This window comes from Apteryx mantelli, chromosome 2 (genome assembly GCF_036417845.1).
Source record: "Apteryx mantelli isolate bAptMan1 chromosome 2, bAptMan1.hap1, whole genome shotgun sequence".
NCBI lineage: Eukaryota > Metazoa > Chordata > Aves > Apterygiformes > Apterygidae > Apteryx > Apteryx mantelli.
This window is the reverse complement of record NC_089979.1, coordinates 154,782,617-154,797,899: the sequence shown is the minus strand read 5'-3', so window position 1 is coordinate 154,797,899 and position 15,283 is coordinate 154,782,617. Positions and strand designations below refer to the sequence as shown.

Here is a 15,283-nt window from a genome sequence, read left to right as displayed (position 1 = left end):
GCATTGGTCCCTCGTGTACTTCATCTTGTGGTTTAATTATTAAGTTGCTTTCCTTTGATTTTCCTTTTAATATTTCAAAGTATATTCTCTTCAAATCTATGAATTTAAGTAAACCAGAAGATTGTAATGAACAATATATTGGTAGAGCAAACGTGTTCAATATTTTTTGGTTTTGTTGTTTTAACGGATGGTGTCAAAACTGACTAGCAACAATCTCTTGAACTAGAACAGAAGAGAAGTATAAAGGAGATTATAACTGGTGATTAATATGGTGGGAATAAGATTGAATTCTTGGATTAATAGCTGGAGAGGTGTTGTCCATATCCAAACAGCATGCAGTAGAGCTAGCTCCATTTGTTTGTCCCATGCCAGCAATAAAAATTAAAATTAAATTTCTAATTTAGCTTGGTATTACATACATCCAGCATGCCCAAGTGATTGTGTTTTGTAGTTCACTTTATCAGTGATGTTTGGTTAGCAATACCTATCCTTGTGTATGGAACCATCCTCACAGAGAGAAGCTAGAATTGATCAGGTTGTTTCTTCTCATTGGCAGAACAACATTTTTTAGGGGATTTGGAGAAGTGTCCAACAAATACCTGAAAATGCCTCAATAGCTAACTTAAGAAAATGAAACTGGCTGTATTAAAGGTGGCTCATCAGTCAGTGGGTTACATAGGGAGACTTTTCACATTAATGTTTTTTCTGGAGCATGTTAATATTTTGGAATCTGTTGTACAATTAACTTTCTGTATTGGAAGAACATGGTTCCAACTGTCACTTTTTAGTTACAAAGAAAAAGGCAATGAAGTGATAATTGCTATCTCTTCTCCAAAAGTGCTGACTTCAGTTCCATTTTCTTTCTTTATTTCTTTGTTGGCAATTCAGCTTCTCTTCCTGTAGAAGAGAAAAAGTTCACTGAAATGAACTTTTATTATGTCAAGTAATTTGAAGAAAGAGTGTAAAAATAAAAGAACATTTTGTTATCACCATGCTTATATATAGATGTACAAGCATAAGGAGCAAGTGAACTCCTGCTTGGAAATGATAATTCTATGTTGTAGGGTGGGTAGCTAAGGCAAACAGGATAATACGCATAGGTTGCTGCTTGGAATAGATATAGATGGGTATTTTTCTTAAGTGGCACCACTCATACTACAGACCCACTTTCTTGACCAGGCTAATCTAATCAATGAGAGTGTATGTTTAGAGCTAAGCCGGCACAGATACTGTTGTTAATGGGTCACTTCATTATGCTTTGTGGTGCTGTTGCCTGTGACTACAGCTGTGTCATCTGTGTTATACAGGTCTCTTGGGATTTGATAGTGTACTTTTATTATGTTTACCATCTAGGGGCAAATGAGAGGCTTTACCTTCAGCTGCTTCATGAAACTTGAAGTAGTTGAAGACAAGGCAGTCAAAGAAGAAAACCTCTGTTATGAGTTGTATAAGTAATATGCATACTGAGTAATCAAAATCTAAGTGGAATTAACTCAGACCAAACATGCCTTTCTGCATAATTAAAGTGATCTTTCCTAAAATATCTTTTAATTGCTTCTAGTTCCATTTTATTAAATACAACATATATGCATATGTACAAAATAAAACATTTTCTTTGCTGAAAACTAACTGTAGTGAATATCTTTGTTATAAAAATGAAAAAAAAAATTTTCAAAGGAAAGAGAAATAGTACAATGATAGTGGGAAAAACATTTATTAATCCTCTATTATTGACCAGACTGGACTTTAGATAGAATGACTGTTTGGTGTTCTGTCATGTACTACTAGCATATATCTTAGCAGCAGAAATCCCAGTTGCTCCAAGAAAAAAAAACTTACACATTTTCTTTTTGTGTGTGGCATGACCTACTTTGAGTGTCTTTTTAATGCCATGCAAAATAGGATTCTATATTTTAATATTATTACGTGTAGCATTAACATAAAGATGTTGCAAAACTTGGACTATTCACTCATCAAACTCCTGTTGTTGTGTTTTCTAGTGTTTGAGACACATTCAGCTTCTTCAGCGACTGCTTCATCAAAGCATTAAAACTAGTTCTGGTTTTCATTCTCAGGTGTTGTCCAGTGTGCCTTTCCCAGTAACTCTGCTGCTTACCTGTCATAGCTTTCACCTTTTCTTTTTCAATTTTGCATTCAAGGTTCTGAATGCAGCAGTTAAAAGAAATAAAACTGATAAATCAGGTCACCTCAATTCTCGTGTTGAGTAGGACAGTGCTAAGAGGTCGCAAATGCAGTCAATGAAACTTCTGTTGGAGCAAGGGGACTATAGATGTCTGGATATTTGTTGCAGGATAATAAATGAAATTAGAAAAATTAAGTTATATTTCAAAAGAAACTAAGTTTAACTTGCCAGCAAAGTTGCCAGAATGGATTTGACCTCTTCACGTAGTTAAAAAAGATCTCTTTTCAATCAGTCTGCCTGCCTGCTGCATCATTTATTACTAATGAAATATTTTTATTCTGTCAGTCATGCCAGCTGGAAGGCTAAGGGAATCAGGGTAAATCAGCACAGATCTTGTTTCAGCTGTCAGAAAGTTAAGGGAAGAATGGAGAAAACAGTCACTGCCAGAAGTTTTGAGAAAGGAATGGAGCGTACGTATTAAAAGGAGAGGAGGCTGCCTTTCACTATGAAGAAGTGGTTGATACGCAGGTGCCCACATCCGTATCATGGCAGCAGGGTGCTGGGGAAGGACTTAATCTTCAACAGCACAGTCTTAGTCTTAGTAAGGGGTCTTAGTCCACCCTTTATTTTGGCACCAGGCTGTTAAGTTTAGACCTTCATCTACTTGCTCTTTAAAATGGTCTGTAAATGACCGTAGACTGTTAGTTGTTCAGGCTTATGCTATTTTTTATTCTACACAAAATCTCATGGATATTAGCGGTATCGTATTTGTACTTTAAAAGTGAAAGAGCTTTGCTAGGTTCAAAGAGTTCTGTCTGGTCCTTGTTTTCCCCTCAGACACTCAAGCAGCAAGGCTGCGCTTCTGAGGAAACACGCTTTGGCCTTGAGGAGCTATGCTGAGGTCAATAACTAGCTACTCTGTAAAACCACATTTGGTCAAAACCACCCATCCAGAGCTTAAAACAATATTTTTCCTATGTGAAAAGTGTATTTAATCTAGTCAGTGTTTATTTACTGTCTGTTTTATTCTTCAGATATGCCTCTTCATGTACGACGTAGTAGTGACCCTGCACTGATCGGCCTCTCAACCTCTGTAAGTGATACAAATTTCTCTTCAGAAGAGCCATCACGAAAAAACCCTACAAGGTGGTCCACAACAGCAGGCTTTCTCAAGCAGAACACCCCTGGAGTACTCAGTAGTCATGAAAGAAAGGTATTCCCCTCCCCCCCCCCCCTTTCTCTAATAAATGAGAAATGTGCCTTAATTTTCTGTTGTTGTTTTGTCCTTCCCTCACCTGCTCCTGCTTTAAACCTTTGTTTTTAGGCTTTGTCCAGCAAACTACATCATAAGGGGTATACTATTTCAGTCATACATGTATCCCCTTCTTAAGACTTTCCCAGTAATATCCACAGCAGGCGTTCTAGAAATTTGATTTTGCCATCAACTGTAGTTGCAGCTCTGATTGCTCATTACTCTGCAAAGCAGGACCTAAATACACACATTTTCTTTGAATGCAAATAGGCCGTGTCTATAATGATTTTTACTCATCTCCATAGAAATCCTACTGCCACTGAATAATCTGCATGTCTGCAGTTAGTCTGGTTCTCTCTTTCTGACTAGCATTGCTAGTTTTTTACTTTCTGAGCCACTAGCCAAGTAATACAAAACAAAAATTGCAAATGTTGTCTCTGCTTGAGAACACTATTAAAACTAAAACAGTGAAATGCAGAGTGTGTTTTTTGCTTCATTTTTTTCAGTAAGATTTCAGTATCTCTACATGAACTGTATTAGTTGCTAGAGAAGTCAGCAGAAATTTCTCAGTGCAATACTGAAAATTGAAAGAACTATATTTCCTTTTTGTACAGTCCACTTCATTGCCCAAAATTGTGATGGTAATTTAAAATCAAACTCAAAAGGAAAAGAACATATATTTTCTATTAGAAGTGAGTCATTTGTATGAAAAGTTGCACTGTTGATTACCATTCTGACTGCACAGCACAAAATCCTGTTGGAAAGTATACAGCTTGTTATAGATGTTTTATTTTTTCTTTGTTACTATTAATTCTATGTAGTATTAAAACACAAAGACCCTGCAGCCAGGACTACCACAGCCCAGATAATGAAGTCTTTACTTACTGCTAATAAACTCATCTGTCTTTGATGGGGTACTGGTTGTTTCAAAAATATTAATAAAAATAAAATAATCATAGGCCTTGAGGTCCACAATCCACAGAGGCACCAAAGAGGTTTCAGTTTAATGTGATATCTTTATGTGTTTGCTTGGTCAGGGTTCCAAGTAGGTAAGGGTATATGTTTTGTTATTTGTAGTGGTGTGTCACAGAAACACATGTTTTGAAAACTGTCTTTTATAGTATTCTGATCTGGAGAAGAAAACAGATAATCTAATCCATTTGAAGTGTTAACATTTTCAGATAACTTTTTTGAAATCATAATGGGACTGCACTTCATTACTCCAGAAGCATGGATATTGAGGGCCATGCGTAGCATAATCAGATTTCTTGGAGTGTCTGAAGTTAGCAGAAATTGAAGAGAATTGAACAGCAGCTAATCTTTCACACTAGTCTTCTTGCATCATTAGTTGTACTTTTGATTTTTGTGGAAATATTTGATGTCTATTGGACCAATATGGAAGGGAATTCATTTGATCGCATGTAGTGATTGGAAGCTAGGCACAAGAGAACTTTAAATGAAGAAGATGGGAGAGAACTAATATAGGTTAGTACAACAGATACTGATAATTTCTTTTACGATTATTTTACACACTGTATACATTAATCTCCTGAATGGAGCAGATCACTGAATGCACTACTTTTAATAGATAAGATGCTTTAAACAACTGGAAGTAAATAGTAATTGCTTGTGTAAAATATGTTATGAATTAATCTGCTGAGTTCAGTTGTGCTAAATCACTTTTGTGTTTTCAGCTTATTGATTTCTTCATGCCAGTCAAAATTTTGTAGTGAATCTCATTCCTGTTAAGAATTGATATTAATAACTCTCATTTTCTTTTCCAGTATTAGCTACAATTTCATTTGTATTATTATTTCAAAAGGTGCATTCTTGTAGTCTTTATCACCAGACACTTACTGAAGTACTGACACTAAATTTTTACAAATATATTTGGCTTTTTGAACAGTAACAACTTGTCGCTTTTTTTTATATTAGGTTGTTTTCTTCAGCTACTCAGATAACAAAAAGAGATGGCTGTGCTTTGTTCCAGACTGTTTCGTTGATTATAGATGACAGAGACGTTTCAAGCAAAGCAAAGAGAACATTCTTAATTTTCTGCTTTGTGCATTGGGCTTGAGCACCCATCTATCTTTTGTGGGCGGTTGGCACTACGTAATGTTTTCACTGCAGTTCTCCCTCTTGACAGCACAAGAACATATGTTCTTGGGCTGAGATTTGCGGCACAGTTGTAGATTTGCAACTTTACCCGAGCAATATCTGTGCGTGTCTTGCAGAAACAAGACAGGGGATTCTGGGAGAGTTGCCAAAAGCTTCATCCACCTACTGACTCTAAGAAGTGACATTACTTTCAGCCCTTCACCTCTAAAGAGAAATAATTGACAGGTAGAAACCCTGTCCAATTTTGGAAGGAATTGTCAGAGGGAAACTGTATGGATCTGGCATAAGGGATTTATTTCTCAGGAGCAAGTGAGAGAAGACCCCTTGTTGGTGCTTATTTCATTTGGGGTAAGAAGAATTTGGAATGGCAGGAAAACAGGCAGATGCCCAAGATGAGATGAAGAGAAGTGGGTGGGAATGCTGCCATGCACTGAAGGCTGTGAAGAGCTAGGACATATGCCAGTAGTTCTGGGCAATAAAAAGGGAAAAGGGCACTGGGTAAGAAGCAAAAGGTAGGATGCTTGATGGATTCTCTTGAAGAAATTGTCATGCTACCCTAGTTATTGGGGTAGCTGAAACAGGAAATCAGGCTCCTCTGTGTCCTTAGGAAAAAAAGAACGAACAGAGAGTGATAGTTTGGTTAGGAGGAGGTCCTGCTTAGATCTGTTTGTGTGTTGAACTTAAGACATGTATTTATTATGATAAATGGGATGTTTTGGGATGAAACCCTTGCACTGATCTAGAAGTGTTCTCTCACCTCTGTTTTTTTTTGTGTCACACCATTGTAAAGATGCATCATATTTATTGTTATACTATTGCAATACGCTTTATGTTTCCTTAGGAATGGAAGATCTTGATTAATTTCAATTCTTTATCTTCATCTGTACTTAAGTCTTGTAAGAGCAACTTGAAACCATATGTGCTGTGTCCCCAGCTACTTATTTATTTGAAGAACTATTATTACTCATTATTTAAAAATTATTGTGATGTTGGTAACTGTACTCAGCTGGGTAATTCCTGATCTCTTCCTTCTATATCCTTCTCATGGGTGGTGTCAACCAAACGATTAGGTCTCCTCATATATGCAAGTATTCACAAAATTGGTTCATGATTACCAACAGCTTTCTTAGGTAAATTCACTTCTTGGGATTCTTTTTAAATGAATATTAAAATCACTTTCAAATACTGCTCTGTGTGTGAGAGACATATTACCTGGTAATTCAAGGCTTAATCCTTTCTCTTACTTCCTTGAGTCATTCTAATGAAACAAGAAGAAGTCTCTTAGTAAAAATAACTTCTCAAAGGCCTGTGGTAATACCTGATTTGCAAGCTGTAATTTTGTTTAAACTGTGTTGAACTGTACTGTTGAACAGATTGTGTGGAGCTGAAGCATATCCTAGGTGTTTTTTGCACTGCAGTAAAATGTTTTTTGATATTCTTGTTTTTCAAATAATTGTTAATTTGAATCACGTTCTTAATAATTCAGTACCAAAGCCAATTGGCTTAACTAGCCAGCCTTAAAATGTGAGTTGCATTAATGAAAATCAGGTTTCCTTTCCCTTAGATGTTTGTGTTACTGTGCTAAAAAAACATAAATACAGGAACCATATATTTTGCCTCTTATAACGACTGCAAGTTAGTTATCCTTTATCTTTTTAATGTGTTTTTTTAATTTGCATCCCCATTTGTGGCAAAGAATTGAATGTCATTACAAATTAGTTATCTGCTTTGATCCTGCTTCTCTGAAATATGCACAGCTTATCTAGTTAACCTGCCTTGCTTAATGCAGGCTTATACCATGGCAAACTAGCTGATGAAAAATTTCCCACTGCGACTTTGTGAATTTGATTCGTGTATTGCTGCCTCAAAGATAACGGCACTGATATAGCGTAAGGAAGTGAAAATGTACGCTGAGAAGGAGAGCTCGCGAGAGAGCAATGAGAAAGAAGAATGGTTGTGCACGGGCTCCTGTGCCTCTCTTGCTCTTGGATTCACCCACCTGGAGCAGAGCAAATGGCACACAACAGGCTCTGCAGGGCCGATCAGCAACAGCAAACATGCAGCTGAGGGTACCTGGCACATCTTTTTTATGCTTTTGTTCTTTTTGCCTTTGCCATTTACTCAGCAGTCAGGTTTTGTTTTGTCTTGTTTTGAAATGGGCTTACCCGTGTATGTAGTGTGAGCATGAGAATAGCCACGTCTTGTATAAAGAAATTTTTTAGGATGTGCTTTCTTCCTGCTTGGAAACTTTATCTTTGTAGGCTATCTAAACTGTGGAGGCAGAATTTGGAAACCATATGGGAGATTCTTTGACCTAAGTTTCATCAGTGTTAAATCCCTTCCCTATAAACCACTGTGAGATGCCACGGTCTCCTCTTGCAGTTATCTTTACTATTCCTATTGGGTTGAGACTGGCCAGTACAACTTTTCAGATTGTTGGATTGCAGTTTTTTTAAATTTATGTATGTGAAAGATAGAAAAAGACAGAATGGTTTCTAACTCTTTTTGTTATCAGAATATAAAAGTTTATTTTTGTAATGATATATGTCCAGATAGGAGAAAAGCGTGTATGCGTTATATGAGAAACTTTAACGAAAATGGTATGTCACTGTGAAAAACAGATTTCAAATGTGACATAGTTTCATTTCGCTTTCAGTCTTTTTTTAACATGGCTTAGTCATGTCTGCTCTGTCTCTGTCAGCTAAGACACAGTGTTTCAATAGCTTTTAATTATAATTTGCAGGGTTTAAGAGCCCTATAATGGAATGTGTGTGTTCCATTTTATAGCTAGGGATTCTAACTCGCACAGTGTAAATAGATTAGACTGAGTAGGGAAAACTGTGGACTAAAAGATTGGGCATCATTCTGGGAGCTAGAGACCTAAGTGCTGCTGCTGATTCTTGGGAGCCTCTGTCTTTGTTCATACTAATCCAAGAGGGAGATAGCATTTACCAGATTAGCAGTGTTGGTAAAGTGGGGAGATACAACAGAATCAACTAAGGAGAGATACAGAGAAAATGCAAAGCACCTTGCATCTCCTTTGTGATATGTTTAAACCACTGTGCAATGAAAACAACTTTCTGCTTTCAGAATAAAAAATACAATGTTTTAAGCAGAACTTCTGAAGGATTCAATAGCCATGAGATTTCTTCATCCAGGTATATTTGGGCAGTGCTTTTCTTTTTTTGGTGAGACATTCATGAGTTTTGTCATTTCAGATGTGATTTCACATAATGAGAGAAGGAAGAGTGAAAGAGAGTTATTTACAAATGTTGAAATAGAGTGTTTTAATGCAGAAAATGTTGCTATAGGAGAGAGATGGACAGAAATTAAAAAACAAACTATGTGCATTAGTTTTTTTTTCTTTGTGATAGAAAGAAACTCTTTGCTGTCAGCTTGTCATGTGGTGATGAAACAGTTTAGAGCAAATGTACCCAAACAGAGCACAAGATAAAATAAAAATAGTGTGTCTTATATTTCTCCTGGGTCACGTATAAAATTCATGACTTTTGTATAATCACAGAATATTTGGGGTTGGAGGGCACCTCTGGAGATCACCTGGTCCAACCCCACTGCTCAAGCAGGGTCACCTAGCGCAGCTTGCCCAGAACCGTGTCCAGGTGGCTTCTGAACATCTCCAAGGATGGAGCCTCCACAACCTCTCTGGGCAGCCTGCTCCAGTGTTCGATCACCCTCACAGTAGAAAAGTTTTTTCTTGTGTTTAAACGGAATTTTTTTGTGTTTCAGTATGTGCTCATTGCCTCTTGTCCTTTCACTGGATACCACCGAGAAGAATCTGACTTGCCTTACAGAGCAGCTAGTGGTGTTTCAGTGCGATAAAAATTAAAGTCTCTATGGGAGAACTCAATGTTCCTGACTTTCAAAATAATAAAACAAATGCAGTATTTCTCAGCATCATCTTTTTTTTTTTTTTTTTTTTTTTTCCCCCCTGTCTTGTTGAAATGAGAGCCTGAAATGCCTTTTTTTGGAATTGCTGCAGCAAGTTGGGAATGCGAGGCATAAAATGAAAAATCCTTGCCTGGTGTGCAGAGGGATAACGAACAAGTGTATCACTTGCTGCTGTGCTATTCCGTTTGCTGAGTACTGCATACATAGGCAGGAGTCAACTGTTCGGATCCAGAAGCCAGTCATGACCAGACGTGTCAGGAAGCAGGGAAAAATGCAGCAAGCCACCATTCCCTCAAGAGGTGGTTTAGGTTACGATTTGCTCCCTCTCGTTCATTTTTTTCCCTTTCCTCACTCTGAGACATCCGTTTGTGGAAGCCGATCTATCAAATTTCCCCTCTGTCCCCAAGAAGAGTCAGGAGATTAGTGGGTGGATATTGAAGAAATAAAATGAAGAACCTGTATATAAGATACTAGAGAGGCCTTAGAGCTGGTGGGTTTTTTGTTTTTGCATTTCCACTGTGAGGCTGGGCAAGTCTGATCTCTCTTAATCTTTGTTCTTCATCAGTAAAATAGGAATAATATGTCTCTTTCTCTCAGTGTTGTGCTATCCCATCTCTCTTGCTGTATGATGACAGATGCGGCTGCCAGGCAGACAGCGTCTCCGGCGGGCGAGCGCAGGCGAGGGGATGGCAGTGCTGTGCCGCGAGGGGGCCCAGGAGCCGGTCACGTGCTGGGGACGAAGGCACGGTGGGAACTGCCCTGGATGTTCCTCTTTTCGCCACAGTAAATGCGGTGTGCAGCATCTGTCTCTGAAAGAAGGTGAAAGCTGTACTGACAGCGCAAAGCTCTCGAGTTCGTGCTATAAGTAAATTTATATTGTAATGAACAGCCAAGGTTTCCTCTGCCATTCATCTAAACAAACACACCCTCTGCAAATTCCAGTTTTTAAATGTTTATGTCTGTTTCTTTTAATTTATGTTTTAGTCCTCAATCAAAATATGAGGTTTTCAGGTGTAGAACTGGAACCTTTTCATTTGGTGACATTGGGGTATTATCTTGGTTGGTCAGTTGCTTCCGCCCCCCCCCCCCAATTTTTTCTAAAATACTATTCACCCTGGATTTGAGGAGGAAGAAACTCTGCACCTGAAAAAGTAGCTTGATAAAAGATTCGATAAATAAATAAAAAGAAGTTGGATGTTGAGGTTTAGTTATCTTTTTCAAGTTTAGAAAGATATGTACTTTTTCTTTGGCAATAGTGGGCACTGGATTTTGGCTTGTTCTCATCTATTTAGTTGCAACCCACAACAGTTGACTTACACTGCATTTGCATTATAAACTTCAGTTCAAGAGTTTCTGCAGATGCTTTTTCTTCATATTATCATGGTTGTTTATTGGTGCAAAGCAGGTTTGGATTTTGGCTGAATGTGTTGCTGGCGAGAAAGAGATGTCAGTGTGTTTGAAATACTCGTCGCATGACAGAACAAGGGAAGACAACCCAGAAAGGTAGTCTCTGAATAAAATTTGGAGTCATGCAGGGAACTAGTCTAGTCACCTTCTAGGCTTATTTCTGTTATGGCTGAATTTGAGGCTGAAACAGATGTCACTTAACCTTTGTTTTTCAACCGGATAAAAAGGGGATGGCTGTTTTTTGCTATCACCCACACAGGTTTACTCTCTTTTCATAAACCAGCTCTTCAGTTCATATATATGTGTGCCAACTTAGGAGCATGGCCCATTGAGCACATGAAGTAAAAGTCATCTGGTCAAAAGCTAATGAATGATGAGAAGCTGTTTAGTTTACAAGAAAAGACTTGTAAATTAATAGAGAAGGAAGCCAAATGAAGGGAACCCCGGTGAGACGGTGCGGAGCCTAAGGTGACAGGGCTGCTGTCAGCTCAGGTGAGCGAGAACCACGCTGTTACGAGTGGGATGTCTAAATAAGTATATGGGCCTTTTCCAGCAGGCCTCAGGAAAGATTGCTGCCCAAGGTCTGGAATGAATTTCCAAGCCAGCTGAGGGTGGCTGGATGACCTCGGAACCGAGGACTTTTCTGGGAGCCTTGCTGAGCGCCCTGTTTATCGTATTAAATATGGAATACAGCCGTGTCTGTGGCATGGGCTGGCGATGTGAACGGCCTGCTGCTTCGCTGCAGGCGGAGGGCTACGGCCGCTTCCACGCGGGGCTTGCCGTGCGTTTGGGGCACTGCCATCATGTATCTGCACCTGTCCTTAAATCATTGCTCTCCTAGATATTTGTCCAAGTAATGAGAAAGAGGAAACCATGTTTTGCTAGGCTGAGACAACAGAATGGTTGCCTCTTCCTCCCTGCCCCCTTTTTTTCTTTTCAGGGCTACAGATGCAATTTTTTCATTATACAAATAGCCAGTTGCACCAGTATGGCCACCTGAAAGCACTTACCTAGTACTTAAAAGTATGGTACCTGTGGTCTGTAAGATATTCTTCATTTCAAGATCTAAAGATCAGGTTCTTGTGAAATTTCCTGTACCTATTTGGTTGCTGTTTCCCTTATCCCCCCAAATATATTTAGTATTAATATTCCATTTTTTAAATCCTATCTTCAGAGCATACTTTTGAAATTATTTCATTAGCAAATTTTTCCCGCTCCTGCAATTAAATTTCTTTTTGTTTGATTTCTTGGGAGAGAAGGAATGTTGACACTGAAAGCAGACAAACAAAACTTTACATATACTATATTTCATCTAAATCCAATAGACTTTAAGTGTTGTATGAATTTGGGTACAAAATCAAATATCTGATGAAAATGGCAGGATTGTGCATAATTACATTGCCTATAAACAGATAACTATATAGGATTCATATATAGCTGGATATAAACAAAAAATCTTTAGAGGCCTTTAAAGTAGCACAGCAAAAAGAGGTGGGAATTGGCTCACTTCAGAAAATTTAAAAATAGAAGATCTAATTGTACAAATCTTTTTACATAATCCCATTAGTATTGTCACATGAGAGAAGACTCTGCAACTTAGCTCCAAGTATTTTTAATTTGTTAATTTGGTCATTATTTTACTAGCTTTAAAAGAAGTCACAGAGACCTATGTGGATTTAAAAAATGAAAACAAACTTCCTCAGGGATAGTCTATAATTGTGAAGTGAATATTTCACTTTTGTGAAAAAGAGTAGTGAGAAAGGAAAACTGCTTTCTAAGTGTAATGGGTACAAGAATCAAAACTGTAGCTTCATGACATTGATTCATTTATTTTTCATTAAAATGAAGCTATGGAAAACCATGCTTTTTTATGTCATCTTAAGAAGCTTACAGAAATAAAATCCAACTTCTGAAATATGATTACAGAATATCAGCCACCAGGGATTGTTTCACATTCTTTCTTGAGGTTTGGTTGTGAGATTAATAAGTAGAGAGAGAACTGGGGAAGAATTTTTTTTTTTTCTGTCCCTCAGTCTGAGAAATAACAATATGCACTGTGCCTGGTAATTTTTGATTTTGCATGTGTACATGCAAAGGTTATGACATTTTTGATTTTCCTTTGTAAACAAGCGAGATCAGTGGAATGATTTGGGTTGGCAGCCTCACAGTTTTTACTTTAGTCTTAATTTAGCCCATATTCTTTGACACTAAATATCTTCATATAACACCAGCTGCACAGAAAAACATCCGTTCATCACAGCCCCTAGTAATTGCTTTTTTTCTTTAAGTCAGGCCTTGCTTGACAATCAAAAAATAGCACGGAATATATGAATTGGAATTGCAAAACTTTGGAAATTTTGGAACGTAAGGTGATAGAAGTTAAATATAACATTGACTTTTAAATTGTCTTTTCCCTCATTGGGATCTAATGAGCTAGTCTTGATGCATAAGGAATTAATTCCATTCATGGAACCGTAGAGGCAGGCTAAGGACTAGCAATGAAAATGACTTGGGAGTGGTTATTCTTCTCTTTTGCTTTCATCGTAGATAGGGAATGCAAAATCACCGTGTTCCTGGATAAAATATTAGATATGCATATTCTGCATCCTAAGACAGTTGTTATGGGTAGCTGGAAATGAACCATGTTCAAGGTTAGAGCTGAGAGGAGGCACAAAGCTAAGGTAATTCTTTAACACAGGAATCCTCTTCCACTTTACTCCTTAGAGAATGACCTAAAATCAGCGGTTCTTGACACTGTGTGACCAGAACTGATTCTTTGTTATATGCACCTGATGGCTATGCCATATCTGGATTATTTTAGCTTCTGAAGTCATGCTCTTCAATACACCTTAAAAAAAGCAAGCTTAGAAACTAAACTGTAGAATGGTAAAATAAACTGAATCTTCCGAGAGCAAAAGGAAGATCACCCAAGTAGTAGTGTACTCATAAGATATACAGATGTTTATACAGAGTCACTCAGTGTGTGGCACAACTGCTTTCTAGGTAATCTGTTAAAATTTAGCACAATCAATTTATGAAAAGCTGCTGATGAATAGAGAGATCAGTTCCAATTTTGACCTCAATGTAAGAGGGTTTTTTTTAGTGATTTTCTGTACGTTCAAAACATCTATTGAGTTAATTAATGTTCTATGTAGAATATATTTTCCCTGTAAATAGACATTTGCACAGCCTTCTTTTTTTGAGAAATGGGAATCCAGTCATTCTTATCCCTCATTTATTTGTTTAAAGTCCAGTAGAAATACAAGGAACCTGTTTACTAGGCCTTCAGACAACATGAAAAACTGGTACATGTATATGTTATTGCATTTACATATTCATGTTTGCATCAGGCAGAGATGTATTTACATTAGTTATATGGATGTTTTGTTAACACCTTCCAGAATCCTGTCCGAGTGTGACATATAACTGTCCAGAAGATAACATGTTCTGTTTTACATAGTGGAGCATAAAAAGAAATAAGAGCAACTTTTATTCAGCCAATAGATATATTTATAGAAACTTATTTGCCTAAAATCTGTCAAATAAAATGGATAATTTTAAAAGATTAAAGATTGTCTCATCTGTCATCAACATGAACAATTCTTGCCTCAGTCTCAGGCCATCACAATTGCGGTGGTTCTGTGACCTTCGTTAGGCCAAATTGGGGATGTTTCTCACCTGTAGTAACTACTGGTCACTACATTATCTTATTCTAATCTGACACCCCATTCAAGGATAGAATGTGTTGGTATCAATTATTCTAAAACTAAACGTAACACACATTTTAAAAAGTCTAATTTGCATACAGGGGAGAAGACTGGGAATGTGAAATCTTCATTCTAGTCTTTAGCAAATGTTAGACTTTCTGTGAGCTTGAACAAATCAGTGACTATCTCTGGGGCTCACCTCAGCTTTTCCATTCTCACAAGGTCACCAGGAAGTTTTTTTTGGAGGGGGAATACTCTTTAAATTGTTGTTATTGCTGTGCTTAATATATTAAAACTTGCTTTATATTGTATCCTCAACCACATGACATGTCTTCCAGTTTCCTGTTTTCTCCTTCCCCTGTGCCATGTGATTAATGGGCAGTTCTGCTTCTGTTTCCCTTGAATTCATGTTACGCACGCTGTGTAGCATGCACTGTCTGTGTGAATTCTGTATTTTTGCCAGACCCATTTTATAGTCCTTTTACACCAATGTAAAGAACGGGCATACATACATTTCCTTTTTATCGAATGTCTGTTTATAAATGGCATTCTTATTGTTCTGGATAAACATTTACATTTAAAAAAACCCTTCTTTTATTGTATTTAGAAAAATATATATTTTTCTGCATTTTATTTTTTTTTCCAAATAAAGAAATGAAGATTAAATTAAGAGCTTCCTGATAATGCCACTGTAAGTATTTTCTGCATAGCCAAGCTAGAAGGATTAAAAACAAACTCAAAATGTTT

At 37.4% G+C, this 15,283-nt stretch overlaps 1 protein-coding gene across 11 annotated transcripts in view; it reads left to right on the top strand.

Moving 5' to 3' along the window:
• Positions 1–15,283, top strand: part of PARD3 (par-3 family cell polarity regulator) — a 477,274-nt gene that overhangs the window by 193,320 nt on the left and 268,671 nt on the right. For all 11 annotated transcript variants that reach the window (XM_067291891.1, XM_067291889.1, XM_067291888.1 and 8 more), the window contains exon 4: positions 3,178–3,356. In XM_067291891.1, coding sequence (XP_067147992.1) covers positions 3,178–3,356 — 179 coding nt within the window. The remainder of the gene's footprint in view (positions 1–3,177; positions 3,357–15,283) is intronic.